At 38.0% G+C, this 16,696-nt stretch overlaps 1 protein-coding gene across 1 annotated transcript in view; it reads right to left on the reverse strand.

Annotated features, from left to right (window-relative positions):
- Positions 1-245: 245 nt before the first annotated feature.
- CHID1 (chitinase domain containing 1) overlaps positions 246-16,696 on the reverse strand; it is a 99,961-nt gene continuing 83,510 nt past the window's right edge. Inside the window, exons 11-13 of the mRNA XM_008919924.2 lie at positions 6,688-6,768; positions 2,584-2,626; positions 246-510 (exon numbers count right to left, since the gene is read on the reverse strand). Coding sequence (XP_008918172.2) covers positions 412-510; positions 2,584-2,626; positions 6,688-6,768 — 223 coding nt within the window. The 3' untranslated portion in view covers positions 246-411. The remainder of the gene's footprint in view (positions 511-2,583; positions 2,627-6,687; positions 6,769-16,696) is intronic.

Raw genomic sequence — 16,696 nt, forward strand, 5'->3', positions numbered from 1 at the left:
ATTTATTTATTTCATTATTTTGGTTATTCCCAGCAGCTGTTTGAGAGATCTCCGTCTGAAACTCCGATCAGATGACATCAACTTGCTCATTTTATTTCTTGTAGAAAACACTTCATAAAATATTTTCGACTCTGACTCCATCCAGCTATGTTGGTCTGGTTTTAATGACACTGAATTCAGGAGCTTTAAGAAAAATTTCTGTTGCTTTTTTACTCTGAATTTTATCAAATACCAACAATCACATCTGTGTGGCAAATCAGCAAAGGTTCTTTATTGGGAAAAATGCAAGTTTAATACAGATATTATATAAATTACAAAAAAAATGTTTTAAAAATCAGTTCTCCAGGATACCCAAATTAACTGAAGGTGGAGCCTCAGTGAAGCAAATACAGTCTCAGATCATCTCTCATTTTAAAGCAGGTCATAAAAATAGTCCAGGCCTTGTCCCAGTTCCCAGATGGATATTCCAGTGCCCAATTCTTTTGCAAGCTCTAAGCGCAACTGGATGGACTAAGACAAAGACAAATAAAGCAATTACATCATAGATATTAGAGACTCCATACTGCCATGACTTCATGCCATTATCAGACCTTTTAAAAACATCTATCCTTGAAGCAAGTACTGAAAAGCCTAGTCTGTATTTCAAATAGTCTCTGGTTAGCAAGCAATCATTCAGTAAGAGACAGTTAATCGTACCAGTTAATTCAATGACCTAATAAAAGATCACCAGTTAAATTGACAAAATGCCACAGAAATAAATCAGATTTATGAACTATGCAAAGGACTATTCTAATTTAGGCTATCATTTCACAATGCACAGAAAATCTAACTCTTCCCAAAAATGTCTCAGGGGTAAAATAAAACTTTATCACTAAAGACAATCAGAACAACTTGTCAAATACCATCAAGATCTCTTACCTACTCTTGCCTTTTCCCAGGACAGAGTCACAATTTACATTAACACAGTTCTCTTTTAAAGAGATTCTTGGAGATAATATTGAAAAGTATCTCTATTTGAGCTCCAGACACTGAGTTAGTTTAGCCATTTGTTTTACAAGGGAAGCAATGCCACAATTCATGTTCTGCATTTTTTTTCAGTTCAAACAAGAAAAATAATTATTTTTCAACCTTTTTGCTTTCAGCTTTTCTTACTTTGAAGTGCAGCACTGCACTGTTTAAACTACTTACACTAGGGATGTGTTTAAAACTAATTTTCACGGAAAACAGAATAAAGTATCAAGGCATCTTTAACAGATCCACTGGGTCTGGTGTTCATTACTGCTTTTAACTAATCTTGAACAAGCTACTTTTGAGCAACCTACCAGCGATTACACCATTAATAAGAGAAAGAAAGACATTTATCATGGGGTAATAAAATTCAGTGTTTCCCAAACATCTTGATCATCATCACATGAACAATTCTTTGACTTGCCCTAGCATACAAATCTCAAAATATTTAAGTACAAGCCTGTTGAAAATGGAACCATGCATTTACCAGCCACCACAGCTGAGTATCTGATAGGGAAGAAACAGTGAAAGGAATGCACAGGAGTGAGTGCTCTTAACCTGGTCGTTACTGACAAGGGTAGGGTGAAATCCTTCCACAAGGCCAAAGAGAATGTAGTATAACAGCATGCAGCACAATGTCTTTTTGCTGGTATGTTCACAATGAAACTTTCTAACACTGTAAGACAGCTACTACTAGGAAGAACATAGTTAGACATGGTAATTAATATCCCACATGTAATGGTACTTCCACCAAATTAGATTGATGAGGGGAAATATCCTTGTATTAATGGTTTTTAAGATAACAATCCTGTTCAGGAAAACAGAGACTTAGATCATTTCACACTAGTTTATCCATAAAAAATGTCTCTGTTCTCTGTAAATATTATATAGTTTCACTACAGAAGCAATTCCCCTCCAATAGGAAAAGCCAGTAGCAGCTTAACATACTGCCTTTAGTTTAATTTGAGAAAATCTAAAGATAATTTCCTAGGAACTAAGACTGCAAGTAACCATTTTATTCTGTATTCTGGTATATCGCAGACTATTGTGTAGACAGAAATTGTATGTCCTGCCAAAGGACTGTAAGGCCAAATGCCTAAGTTTTCAAAACACTGAAATATATTCCACAGAAACAGAACTGAAGAAAACATGGTGATGAAGGCTGATAGGGAGAATCAGGATCCTGTTACAGAGAAAGGTAAAAGTTCTCCAAGCTTTCAGCTAACCTGATGAGAAGGAAAATTTCTTTGGTCTCTTGTCTGACAATCTGTTAACAATGTGTCTGATAGATCCTCTCACAGCACTGGTTTTTCCTATTGTGTCTTATCTCTAGACATGGTTTACCTTCGGAGATCCCAAAACCCCATGATGCATTAGAAAGAAAAAACAACTTTCTTGTACAGGCACCTGAAGCTTTGAATCATAACAATTTACATAACATTTAGATAAGGGCAAACTTCTTTCACAAAAGCTTCAGCTCAGTTCAACATTTTCTGAAATGTCTCAATAACACAACAAGTCAAGCAAACATTTCTGTCCTCTTACAGCCCTCTGATGTGAAAAACTGACACCTACCTTCAGTGTTGGGTAGAAGACGGCATGTTTTCCTCCTTTATTTCTGTAAAACAGGAAAACCAAATAGTCACAATAGCTTTGATAGATTCCAATAGCATTTTAAACTAAAGTTAGAATTCAAACCAGTTTTATTCCTTTCTACTAAAAGGAAACAAACTCGGTGCTGAAGAAAACTGCCAACTTTATTTTGAAGGAATTATTGGTAGTAAAATTAAGATATGCTAGTATGTTTAGCACATGAGCATTAATACATACTTATCAAAGACAGGGACTACTTGCCATTTAGTAGCTCCTATCTTTGAGATTTCTTACCCAGTGTTCATTCCACTCTGGAAGCTGAGGCACTGTTTCTGTGAAATCAGACACTTTTGCTATCAATTAACATTCATTCAGTATTTGCACTCTGGCTACTCTGTCTCCCAATGGCAGGGTACAGCCAAAATCTTCTCTATTTCTTCTTCTTTTCTACTGCAGATAAGAACGTCTACTCCTGCCCCTTTCCTACGTATGTGCAAACATCACAGAACATAAATCCAAAAAGCTATTGGGAGAAGATACACAACATATCTAAAAGTCAAGTATGTATCTGTGTCACTGTCCTGCAGGTATTGCTTGTAGGTAAATCTGCCAGAAAGATTCTCCTCTCATGATTCAGGTGAAAGTCCCAAAGTACTTTATGCATAACACTTCATCCAAGAAGTGGTTACAACAAAATACAATATAGGCAGTCAGACAAGATACTTATTTACCCATACTGGTGGCCTTTAAGGACGACAAGTCTTAAAGGAGGTGAAAGAGGTTTTTGATGCTGTCTCACACGATATCTTCACAGGCAAGCCCAGAAAGTGCAGGCTTGACAAGTAGGTGGTGAGGTGGATTGAGAAGTGTCTGAATGGCAGATCCCAGAGGGTTGTGATCACTGGTACAGTCTAGTTGGAGACCTGTCACTAGTGGTATCCCCCAAGTTTTGATAGTGGGCCCAGTATTGTTTAACTTACTCATCAAGGACATGGGTGAAGGGGCAGATGCCTCCTCAGCAAGTTCCCTGATGACACAAAGCTGGGAGGAGTGGTTGATACCCAGGAGCGCTGTGCAGCCCTTCAGGAGGACCTTGACAGGCTGGAGAGGTGGGCACAGGAGAACCCTCTGAAATTCAACAAAGGCAAATGCATCTGGGGAGAAACGGCCCCATGCACCAATACAGGCTGGGGAAAGCAGCTCTGTGGAGAAGGATCTGGAGGTCCTGGTGGGCAACAACCTGTCCAAGAGCCAGTAGTGTGCCCTTGTGGCCAAGAAGGCCAATGGTATCCCAGGAAGTGCATTGCCAGCAAGGTGAGGGAGGTGATCCTGCCCCTCTAATCAGCCCTGCTGAGCCCCTGGGATGCTGTGTCCAGTCTGAGCTTCCCAGGCAAGAGAGATACGGAGTTCTTGGAGTGGGTCTAGTGGAGGGCAACAAAGAGGACCAGAGACTGCAGCCTCTCACTTGTGAAGAAAGGCTGAAGGACCTGGGCCTATTCAGCCTTGAGAAGAGAAGACTGAGGCGGGACCTTATCAATGTCTATAAGTTTCTGAAGGGAGGGTGTCAAGAGTATGGAGCCAGGCTCTTCTTGGTGATGCTGAGCAATAGAATGAGCGACCTTTTGGAACACAGGAAGTTCTACCTGAATATGGGGAAGAACTTCTTTACTGTGAGGGTGACAGAGCACTGACACAGATTGCCCAGACAGGTTGTGGAATCTCCTTCCCTGGAGATATTCAATAGCTGTCTGGATACAATCCTGAGTAATGTGCTTTAGAGCTTGAGTAGGGAGGTTGGACTAAATGACCTCCAGTGGTTGCTTCCAAGCTTAACCATTCTGAGATTCTGTGATTTTATGAAAAGGCTGACATTGAAAATAGAGGATCCAAGAAGTCATTTCACAAGAGAGATGTTTTGATACCATATCACAGTAAACACACTGAGATATTTTGTTGCAACTGGATGACAAAATTGTCAGATAGTAAAAGAGAGTTGTGTCTACTAAATGCTCATCTGAAAAAGATGAAGACATTTGGTTTTTAGATGCAAACTGTGAAAGGCTTTTTCTGACTCCCTGAATTACTAGCTTTTCAGTTAAATTAAATGCTAGCTGTATAAAATATAGAGACAGGGCAAGCTATATTGGACACAAAAACCAAGGCTGCATTTTAAACCCCTAATAATGAGAAGGACGAGCTACAAGTCATCTCACAGCACCACTTTACCAGTTAGGGAAGGAGGAAATACAGAGTGCATGGGCAGACCAAGCAGGAATTGCTCCTAAAATCTCACAACTTACATAAATGAATACTTGCCTATGCACTTGGACAAGCACTCAGAGAAAGCAGATTTCTGCAACTATTTGTAAAAGACAGTCTCTGTCTGCTACATGAAATCATTAGCTGTGCTTTTTCTTAAAAGATTCATGATTTCATTTCTTAGCCACTGCAGACATGCAAGATTTCCAGGTGAGATGCTTCATCAGTGAAGCCTATTTCAGGCCCTGTTCCCATCCCCGTCCAATGTAACTGAACCTTTGTAACAGAAGTGGTAACTGAGAAAGAGTTCCCTTAAATAACCCCCCCCTGGAGCCAGCTGAACCACTGCAGAATCACTGAGCCACTCAGCTGCCTGGCAAGCACAAGTGAAGTTTAGAGTGATTTTCAGACATAGTGTGCTTTATGCATATTCCTCCAGGAAGCCCACACACAAGAACCTCCACAGATTGGCTTTCAAAGGCAAATGATGTCATATTAGTGACAAGCTATCCCTTTCCCACAAGTTCATTTTGCAAGGGGCTATATAAGAAATGTGATTCAGACGGGAATCCCAGAAGCATGCCATTCAGAGAGAGCTCTCAGATTTACTCTTCTGAGAGCAAGTTTTCATCCAGGACTTGTTGTGTCTCCAATTGGATTGTGCATTAGAGATCAGTAAAACAGAGCTTCTGATTTATTCCTCTTTAGCTAACAAAAAACTTGTAATTGTTTGCTACAAAGTAATTTTGTAACAGGATACCAAATAATTAAATATGAAGGAATACAGATCCCTGTCCTTTCATACAAAAACAGAAAACAAATTAAAACTCTGCTGAACACACAGGTTTTTTTTAAATTCTTTTTTCTGATAGGAAGTACAAGTTGCTGAGAAGTCAAAAGAAAATTACAGGCTGAGAGAAACCTTGAAAATTAAACTAAAAACATAAAAATAGAACATTTTTTAGGGTTTGGGGTTATTTTTACATTTAAAAATATTTAAAACAAGAAAGTATTTTGGAAATAACAAAGTAGTTCTGATTTCTTTTTCCTAAAGCACCCTAAAATGTGTTTTATTCTACTTTTCAAGTGGTGTGTCTTCACATTAACAATACATCGAGTAATATACAAGACACAGCTTTGCAGAAGTAGTAGGATTTGTTTGCATCATTTTAGTATATTTTTGTATATTTGCATAAAAATAGCAAATTATCAGAGAATTAATAAGGTGTTCGGGGGGGGTATTAAATCTATTTTAAATGGATTCTTCCTAGATCAGGAATCCTCTTGATATTCCATTATGAAAAAGGGAGGACAAAGAAAGTTATAATCTTTAATACTCTCAGTCCTTCTAAAAATTTTATCTGGGAGTCAATTTTATTCCTATTACATTTCTCTATGGCCTATTCCATTTAGTGGAAGTTTGTTGCTTGAACAATCTTATCAGTAGGACTTGTAAAACCAGGCTCTTGGCACAGATTTTTCTCAGAACTATTTTTGGCCAAGTTATTGGTAATCACTCAACAGCTCACAGTACTAATCTCAGAGGCTCTGATTAACTGAGACTCAACAGGTAACTTTGATGGATAACTTCTAGAGATGTGACTCATCAGACTTGTCTTCCAAAGTTTGTTTTAGTTTATGTAATTTCATTAATCCTTCTCTGATTTTCTTCTCTTTTCTGAAGCACTCTTTTACACTGCAGTTCAGTGTTGACATACAGATCACAAACAGCAGAATTTCCATTTGTTCAATTCAGTAGCATACTATAGTCACTGGGTGGTACCCAAAAAATATTTGCAGAATGGTAAGTTAATAAATGTAACTCACTTTTTATATTCAAAGTAGTGTTCAGCAATCTGTTCATCCCAGACAATTTTTGGTTTGTGTTCCTTCAAGGTTTCAATGTACCTGCAAATTGAAAACATAGGTATGGAATTAATTTTTCTAAGAAGCAGTTATGAAATTAAATTGCAGAAATTTCTGAAAATGCAGTTTTACCATGTTTAGATGCTGAACACTGTATCAAAAATATCTTCTTGTTGACAACCTAATTTCCTAAACCATTTTACCATTTTCCATGTTCGCATATTCAGGCTTTTTTTTTTTTTGTAAAGCATTGTATATAAGTATCTGAAAGGAGGGTGTCAAGAGGATGGAGCCAGGCTCTTCTCAGCGGTGTCAAGCAGTAGGAAAAGAGGCAATGGGCAGAAACTGATGCACAGAAGTTCCACCTGAATATGAGGAAGAACACTGTGTGACTCTATGCACTGGAATAGATTTCCCAGAGAGGTTGTAGAGTCTCCTTCCCCTGAGATGTTCAAAAGCTGTCTGGGCACAAACCTCAGTAACGTGGTCCAGGGGCCCCTGCTTGAGCAGGAGGTTGGACCAGACGACCTTCAGTGATCCCTTAACCATTCCATGATTGTGTGTGATTCTGTGAATTAATTAATGTTCATCAATTGCAAATCTATAAGGGCACATGAAGGCAATGCTTCAGTATTTCTACAGCCTGAAACCCATATGCCAAAGCACAGCAACTGAAGTCATCTCTAGGCTGTGCATAGTTGTGTCCTCTAAGGCTAATCAATGAAATTCTTAATCATAAGCTACTATGTAGCTTATGTCATTAGAAAAGTTCTTCTATCAAAGGGGCTTAGCTAATCTTCTAAAAATGAAATTGTCAAGGAAAAGTCACTGCTAAGTATCTCTGCATAAGAATTTTCTCCACCACCGATTTCTTGGCATTATTCTCTTGCACAGACATTTTGAACATGGAATGGCCTACCTCACTTGACACAGTGAGAATAGAGTACTACTTGTACCCAAAAAACTGCTAGGGGAACTGGTTTGGAATAGCTAGTGTGGAATAGCCAGGATGCTGTAAATTTATGTTCTTGGTTAACTCACAGTATCACCTCAGTGCAGAGATAGTGTCTCCTTGTGTCTGTGTTTCTGACTGGAAAACAGAAACAAAGCTTCTGCCTGCCACATGTAAGAGGACCAGAAGATGGCAAGCTACTGTCAGTGATAGAGGCCACGTGGGTGTCACACAAATAAGAGATGTATTTTTCCCCTGTTTCTTCTGCATCTTTTTAACCTGCATCTTTAGCCATCCATTTTTGAAAAATCTGTCAAAACCATCTCTCTCACAATAGGTCTCATTCTTGTAATAATTTCTCTGCTTATGACAGGAATTGGATGGAGAAATTTCTTTCAAATCACCTAAATAAGAAATTTCCCTCTCCTATGTCAAAGACATTTATAACCAATTTCCATCAGCCACTATCCTGACTGCATCAGTGCTGAAATTCTACCTCACTAATATACATCAAAAAACAGCAACAGTTTGCATTTCCCAGTTCGTAAAAGATTTCTTCTCTTATTTGGTCTTATTCTAAATGCAATTAAAACATTCAGCATTGCCAGGAATATCTTCTCCCTTCAGCTGTGGCTTGCTTATTCAAATATTGGCAAATATATTGGTAAATTGTTGCCTACTGCTAGTGATTTTAGAGAAGATTTTCATTTTGTATTTACATTAAATGAACCCAAGCCAGACATGCTATTTACCTATCTACATAAGCAAACATATGGGAGCAACTATTGCACTCTTCCTCTCACATACATGCCCTGGAACAGTGGACCTTTTCAAATAGTGCAAGTTAAACCTTGGAACCTGCCCGTAAGACAGACAAGATTTTAAGTTGGCCGACTAGAAACATATGCAAAGATATCTAGTTTTGTATATTTAAAATGTAAAGATTGATTTTAACAAACCATCCTATTCCACAACGACAAGTTCAGTAACGACAGGAGACAACACGCATATAGACTATGGGACCAATATGTTACAGCCCAGAATTACCAGCCAAGACATCCTGGCACACAGCTTTATTCCTGAACATATGACTTTATATGGGAAGATTAGCTCAGTTGGTTAGAGAATAGTGCTAATAATGTCAAGGTCATGGGTTCAATCCCTGTACAGGCCATTCACTCAAGAGTTAGACTAACTGATCCTTGTGGGTCCTGTCCAGCTCAAAATGTTCTGTAATTCTGTGATACTTGTCTGTGAAATCCTATGCCGTATTTCCTGTTATCTCTGTAGTATCTTACTATGTGCATCCTAAGTGGAAGGCTTCCTGTGTAAAACTGCAGCACCTGTAGTACAACACACTCACTTGAGTCAAACCAATGCTTACCAGGCACCCATAACATATTATCTCCCAGCTGAGGCAGTACTTGACTCAACAAATGTTTGATATGCATTGGTTTCAAAAAATCTAAAAAAAAAAAATAAAAGTAAAAATGACATTTGCCATCACACTGAGATGGGATATCAGTATGTCTGGGGTACCAGAGATCTATATCAATTTCCAAGTTCTCAGAGAGGAAAAGGAATGGGCAGGGAGTTCATCATAGCCAGTTTTCCTTCTTTCCACCTCTCACCTCACTCTTCTCCTTTCAACTCATATTTATTGGTATTTTACTCTCCTCTCTTTCTAATTTATCCCTCTTTCTGCTGCCACTGTCCCAGTTCACATCTGCTTTTATACTTCTATCCAGACTAATTTATTTGCTTCCTCATCCATCAGCTCCTAACTTACTACCTTTCTTCTTTTACCAAGCTGCCTCAGCACTTGTGAAAATGATAAACACTGAAAATGCAGCTTCACTGCCTCGCACTACATATTTCCTGGGAAGTTTGTAACCATTTGTAGAGAAAGTCATGCTGTTTCTGTGGTCCTAGCCTGAAACGAGGTCAGCATGAAGTATCTGGATTGTTGATGTTAGCCTCTAAGGAAGCACCAGTGCAGCATATAGAAATGATAAATCTGCATGGATCATCAGGAATAGTAACAAAAGGCAGATGTCACCTGCGTGTCCACCTTGCAAATGCATGTTCTGACATAGACAAAGGCCATTCTGGATCGTTTAAGCTGCCACATCTCTTTTAAAAGGGACACTTCCTTGGCCTACAGACACCAACTGTTATTTTTATCACTGATACTCCTGGTTCCAAACATACCAGGCATGGTTGGACTCAAACAAACACTCCCTTCCACAAAGTAAATGAGAAGACAAGACATACATATTATGGAGTTGTAAAGTTAGTCCTGCCAAAGATGTGTATCTCTGAACAACACTAATGTGGTTACACCTACACACTATTGCACTTTACTGCACATTCAACTAATAAATAAAGGATCCAGATGAAAGGTTCTCAAGATTCATGGCTGGTCTTCGTTTTCTAAGATGCTTTTCTTCCAAAACATGAAAAATGGTATGACCCTGGAATATGTTAAGGTAAAAACTACAATCTGTAGTCCCCCCAAAGAAGTTATTTATGTTCATGGATGATGCTTTGTTCAGAATATAAAGGAACCAGTCTCTTGTATATCTTTTGCAACAAGAGTATACATTCTAGGAAAAGAGATAGCTTCATATAAAGTTCTTAGACTGGGATTTTTTAAGGAAGGTTAACTTTTTTAATCCTCAAATACTTTGCTTTACTAGTCTTGAGTCACTGTTCAACGAAAAACTTCAGTGAAAAGGAAACCACTACTGAGCATACTGAGCATTTTGATGCTCTTTTCTAACACGTTATATTTTCTCCTCAGTTCTCACATGAACAAAACTCTGACTAGAAGCAACAGGTCTCTAGTCAGAACGAAGGATCATTTGCTCCTGCTGCAAGAAACTGAGTTTATCTTCCATATAGAAAACTCGAGTGATTCAGTCAAAGGATAAAAATACTATTCAGCTTGAAAATCTCTACTACACATTTTCTTTCAGTTTGCTTCAGTTACAAGAGACTTAGTTATTAAACTGTGAACCTACCAGGAATTGTCTCTCCATATCTATCAACAGTGTCTATGCAAGGCAACAAATGTTTGAGAGTCAACTGGATAGGGTCCATCTTCCCCCTTGTGATGGTTTCACTCAGGTCTTCCTGGAGACCAGCTTGTAACCAGGAAGGAACTAGGAAGGTGATCACGGAAGTATTCCATGCTATTCCTTTACGTAACTTGAGGTATAAATAAAGCCAGCAGGAGGGACCTCGCTCTCTTCCTTTCCGGCGAGGTTCGAGAACGGTGGGTCCTGTCTCGGTCTGGCTTATCTGGAGCTGAGGCCTGCAGTGACTGCTGTGTCTGCCACATGTGAGGGGAGAGGGCTGGGCCATGTCCAGCCTTCCTGCTTGTTCAAAGGGAAGTGGTGAGATTTTGCTAATTTACCTTCAGTTGGTTGGTTGACTTGTTTGGTCTTTGTCCCTTTTTGTCCTTTTCCCCTCTTCCTCCCCCTCTTCCCTTTTAGGGAGCTGTTTGGGATTTCGGGAGTTATAGTGTATAATATTCTCATTGTATATATCTGTCTCATATGTAATATATATACATATATATATATATTTGCTATAGCTTTTGCTGCTTAAGTCGTTTTTTTCTTCCCTCTCTGGGAAGCAGGTCCTTGTTGTCAGGTTTCGGGGACTTGGCAGGAAGCCAGCTCAAAACTTGTACACTCCTTTATAAGGAGCTGTATCTTTTAATAAAAGTAAGAAAAGTCACATAAAAGGCCATATTCTAAAGCTCAAGAGTTCAGATTTCTGATGCAAAACAAATATGGAGAAATAGCTACAAAATAGTTTTCAGAGTAGCACTTCTAAGAACATTCCCCGTCTTGTTACATATCTTCCAGAAAAGTTCTGGTCCGTCTCCCCACTGCTCTGTGTACCTCATGACGCTGTCTGAAAGGGCAAATGCCCATCATCAAAACAAGATTTTTCAGAGGGATATATATATATATATAACACACCTGTAAGTCAAACCCCTTTTTAATTTTAACTACCTTGACAATTTCCATTTTAGGTTTTTCTTAAACTACTTCCTTTTTAGTGGAACAAAATGTCAAGAAACAATACAATCTGGAAACACTTTAAAAATTTTAATTGAAAAGGTTTTAAGATTCAGAATTTATTTTGCCTTCTCTGTGTCTTAGAAGATTATGTCTAAAGAACAGATGTAAAATTTCTGAGTATCCTACAAGCTACCAAATGATTCAGCCATGAAACTAACAGTTTGGATAAAGGATACCTTGGATGGTAATAAATGAAAACACAAAATGAAGAAAATTTGAAAAAGAAAAAAGATTTTATAGAGATTTTGAGTTTCCACTCACTCAGACCCTAAAATTGCAGCTTGCAAAAGGTAGAGATGCCCTGCAATTTAACAACCTTTAGATATTAGCCTTTAAAATAGTCCTGTGAGCATGCACATATTTATGAAAAGCTTAGTGGCAGAGTCAAGAACAGCATAATATTATATATGTGTGTGTATATATATACATATATATATACAGCATTACATAGTGTGCAGTAATAAAGGTCAGCAATGGACTGAACAATTAAGCTTTCACCAAACTAGTTTCCTCAGGATCACTTAAGTACTTTTTTACTCATCTCCTCTCACCATTCAATACTATATTTACTATATGTAAGTATAAAATTCCAGCTTTAAAAGGTGGTAAAGTTGCATACCACTGTATCTCTTGCTTGCACATTAAAGAATTCAGATTTTTCTAACACAAATCCCACAAGTTCTTTCAAAAGCAAATAGGTTATCCAAGAAAAAGACAGTTACTACACATGTTCTAGATCATTAAAAGAACACACTTACATTAAAACAGTTTTTACTCTGATGATTTATGCTTTTGAGAGGAGTGGAAAGCACACTCTATAAGCATGCTTACAGGGTATGTTATTCAAAATTAGTTCTGTTATGATCCTTGGTTTACTTAATGTAAAATAACAGCAAAATACAGTTTGCAGAGAGAAACCAATCTGTTACCTGTTAAAGTATCCAAGTAGCAGCCTAGAAATGAAAAATGTATAAGTAAGCATTACCTTTCTCTACTAATCCCTTTGCTGCTCACACTTTGCTCTGTCAGTTTTAAAAGGCAATAAGAATATTTTTACTATTTTAATAGTAATAGGTTTCCAACAGAGTAGTTTCTATGAGTGTGTTGCTTTCAGTAACTTTTATAAAATCATTCTCTCTGATTTCTTCACAATACTTCATCACAGATGACACTTGACAGATGACACTTTTCAGTGTTTCCACACTGCCACACCAACCTCACACAAACCCACTAACCTTTTACCTTCTGCCATGATGCACCAGCCCAATGAAAATAAGCAGAACCTCAGTGACATTTCTACCATTACTCTGGGCTCTTCAGAAGTGCCCCTTGTTTAGCATTCTCAAAGTAACTTAGAAACAATAATACTTTGGTGAACACAACTGCAGAGAGGCAGCCAAGTATTCCTATTTTACAGAACTGTGAAGACCCAGAAGACAATGTCAAGCTTTTCAGAAGCATCCTTGTCTCTTGTCTCAAGAAACAATGAGCATCAAAACCTTTCAGTGCCTTACTGCAGCTACAGAAGAAAACACAAACATTATGGCATTTCTATGCATATGGGTTTACATGTTAATATTGCCCCTTATTATCATTTAACTTTACAGAGGTTTTATAAAGAGACCCACCTGAGAGTGTACGCAATGGCACACTGGTAAATTACCCAAGGGAACTCCAAGTACAGCTGAAAGTGATCTAGTGCATGCTAACATTTCTCAATATAATCAAAATGGTGGTTCTTTACCAAAGAAGCCCACAAGCTTACAGTTAGATATTGATCTATGAATAGAAGTAAACACACACATGGCAGAAAGGTGTGAAAAGTTCTTTATACGTTTAAGATTTTGACTCAAACTGACAGATATGAAAGGAAGATACGAAAATCTCCCTAAAGAAAACAAGATCTTTATGTCTAAGGCAATAAATATTTCTCAGACAATGAAGATGTAACTAGATTAAGGCAGAAGGCTTGCATATCTGTTTGTGTACCTTCAATAACACATTGCTGTTCAGCAGAATTACTTTTTCTGAAGGAGAACTGAAAATATGTATTGTTAAGAAGCCTATAGGTGTTTCTTTCCTCAGTCAGAGTTGAACCAGTGCACTGACATTACTGCAACTTAATGTCCATCCTTCACAGAAGAAACACAGGTCCTAATAAATTCCTATAAGAATCAGTAAAAGTATTAGTCCTTCCTAGACCATACAACATAGAAGCTTAAATTCTGCTCCATCTCACCCAATAATCTGGTTTACTACAGAATCTGAGACAAGACATAGTGGTTTTGCTTAAAAATACTTCTCAACATGATGAAAACCAATGCTTGTTTATCCCTACGGGCTTCTTTCAAGAACCAGCAGGTTCATCCTAAAAATAAAATCTCTGAAGATAAAACTGCTAGTTTAAGGGTACATTTTCTGAAATGTTTAAGTAATGCTCAGTTGAGGTTACAGCTTTTTCAAATACATTACTCTAAGTTCAATACTGTGCTCCATTCTTCCAAGAACTGACCTAATAGGCACTTCATCTGAAAAAGTGGGGCTGTATATCTTTGGATGCAAGGTTGAACAAAGTTCAGATACACTAACAGATCTGCTGCTCAACTTCAGCTGTAAATAACAAAAACTAAAACCATGCTAGTTCTGTTGCATGTCAGATTGGGTTTTTTGGGGTTTCTTTTACACACATCATAAAAACTTTATAGAGTTTCCTCTTGTTCAAAATATAAATATCAGCTATATTCATACAGTGCCACACAGATCATCTATAAAAACTGTTATACTGGATTTGGAGCCTGGTACGATTCAGGTAATCTTAATTCAGTGCATAGGGAATGAAATATGATCCACTCCAGCTATGAAGATGAAGTTTGAGTGCAAACTCATCTACTTTGATATTCTTAATTCTTCCATTCCTACTTCATTAAAAAAGGTACACATAAAAAAAAATCACATTTCTTTTCCACCCTTGCCTAAAAGGTCAGATGGTCTTAATGCCATTAAATATCACTCCAAGCTCTTCCAGTTCCTTCTTGTGTCTCTCTCCAACTATTTCTGAATTAAAATCATCCTAACACAATACAAGGTCAATAACAACATCATCCACCAGATTTAACAACCACAAAAGCCAGCAGGAACATATTTTCCTCACCCCACATCAGGAAAGGAGCAGTGCAGTTCTTCTTCCAAGCCCCCACCTCACCCTGGGTACCAGAGTCTTTGTGGTTGCCAGGAGGCCTGTGCTGGGTAGGTGCTCACATCTTCTGTTTCCACAGGGTTGCTAAGATGCCTTGGCTGAGACAGATGGCCAGGGACCAAGCCCCATGCAGGGCACAGCCATGGAAAGGATACACTTGGTAGCAAAGGAGAAAGAAAGGGAACATACATTGGGTGCAAGCAGCAGAAGGCCCCAAGGATGGGACAAGGACACTGTGACTGAAGGGGAACATCTGCTGGCAGTGTAGCTCCCAAATGACTCTCTAGTCAGGTAGGGCACAAAACCTGCAGGCTGCAGGACACTGGGTATGTAAAACTGACCCAGGTCAGCAACTGCCTTTAGAGAGAAATGTTGTCACTTCTCTCCCCAGCAATAAGAGAAATAGTTTAGGTCAGACAGAAGCAGAGTTGTCTGCAAGGAACCAGAACTTCAGGTGATGAAAAAACTAACTACAACAGGAGACTGAGAAAGCTGACTGCTACTTGGATTCCCTTTACTTCACAAGATGCTGAGAATGAGATACCTCCAAATAGCCTCAGAATTGTGTTCAGATTCCTTAGTTGATAATCATATCAGCCCAACAATTTCCACCACCGTTGTGAATGAGTGATTTGGCTGCTTAAAGAAATACCATCAAAGGTATTGGCAAAAGGAGGATCTGAACACCAAACACAGATAAAAAGATAAAAGAAACATGGTTCAGGGGTATTCTTGCCATTAAGTAGTTATAGATGTGCAGCAACAAATTTACATTATCAAGCAATATACAGCAGATAGTTTCATACAAAAGAAATAATAAATTCCATCCTCCACTGGAAGGATTGTAACTAAGGAAGGTAACTACACTAAAGGAAAATCTGCGGTCGATCAGTAAATTCTACAAACCTCCAGTGTCCTATGAAGCTATGAACTATATACTCTTTTCCATCTATTGGGACCAAGGTAAGTGAAGAACAAAGAACATTGTTGCTGACCTTCGATTTAATATTTCATACTTGGCAGAGGGACCTTTCTCCTCTCAGTTGATGGTGTACACCAACAGAACCCACAGAAGACTTTCAGACTTTGTTTTTTGAAAAGACAGAATGACGACAAATTCATGCAAATGACTATTAATCTCTCATAAAAAATGCAAATCTCAGAGGGTTAATACATTTTTAACATGTCTTAGAATAATCTAGATAGCATATAATTTCTCCTTTTTTGACTTGAATTGAAGATAGGCTATGTAATAATAAACTACTTTAAATCAATGAGAGTGGAGGTTTATGCCCTTTTAAGAATCTATCTTCATCAGGGCAGTTAAGTACATATTTGAGAACACAGCTTTTAAATCTCTTGATATTTGGTTAAACTAATACATATTCATGGGACAGTGTTCAGTTTTAAAGAAAAGCCTGGCACTTTTCATCATGACAAAACAGCAGACCATCTTCCATCTTTGCTGTACCTCCAACAAATATTTGTATATTTTTATCTGTTTAGTTTCTGCTGAACACACATATCTCTGCCTGCTGCTAAAATTTGTTAAAACTAAATTTTAAAGCAAAAAACAATATGCATGTATTTATTCAAAATGATTTCCAAAAAACTCATTACTTAAATCATATGGTAACATTTGGAGTGAAAATCAAGGGACAAAATGATGACCACCATATTTTTTTTCCTTTAAACTAACTGGAAATTTCAAAATGCAATACTATTTAT

Source organism: Manacus vitellinus, unplaced genomic scaffold (assembly GCF_001715985.3).
Source record: "Manacus vitellinus isolate BGI_N305 unplaced genomic scaffold, ASM171598v3 scaffold_59_pilon, whole genome shotgun sequence".
Taxonomy (NCBI): Eukaryota; Metazoa; Chordata; class Aves; order Passeriformes; family Pipridae; genus Manacus; species Manacus vitellinus.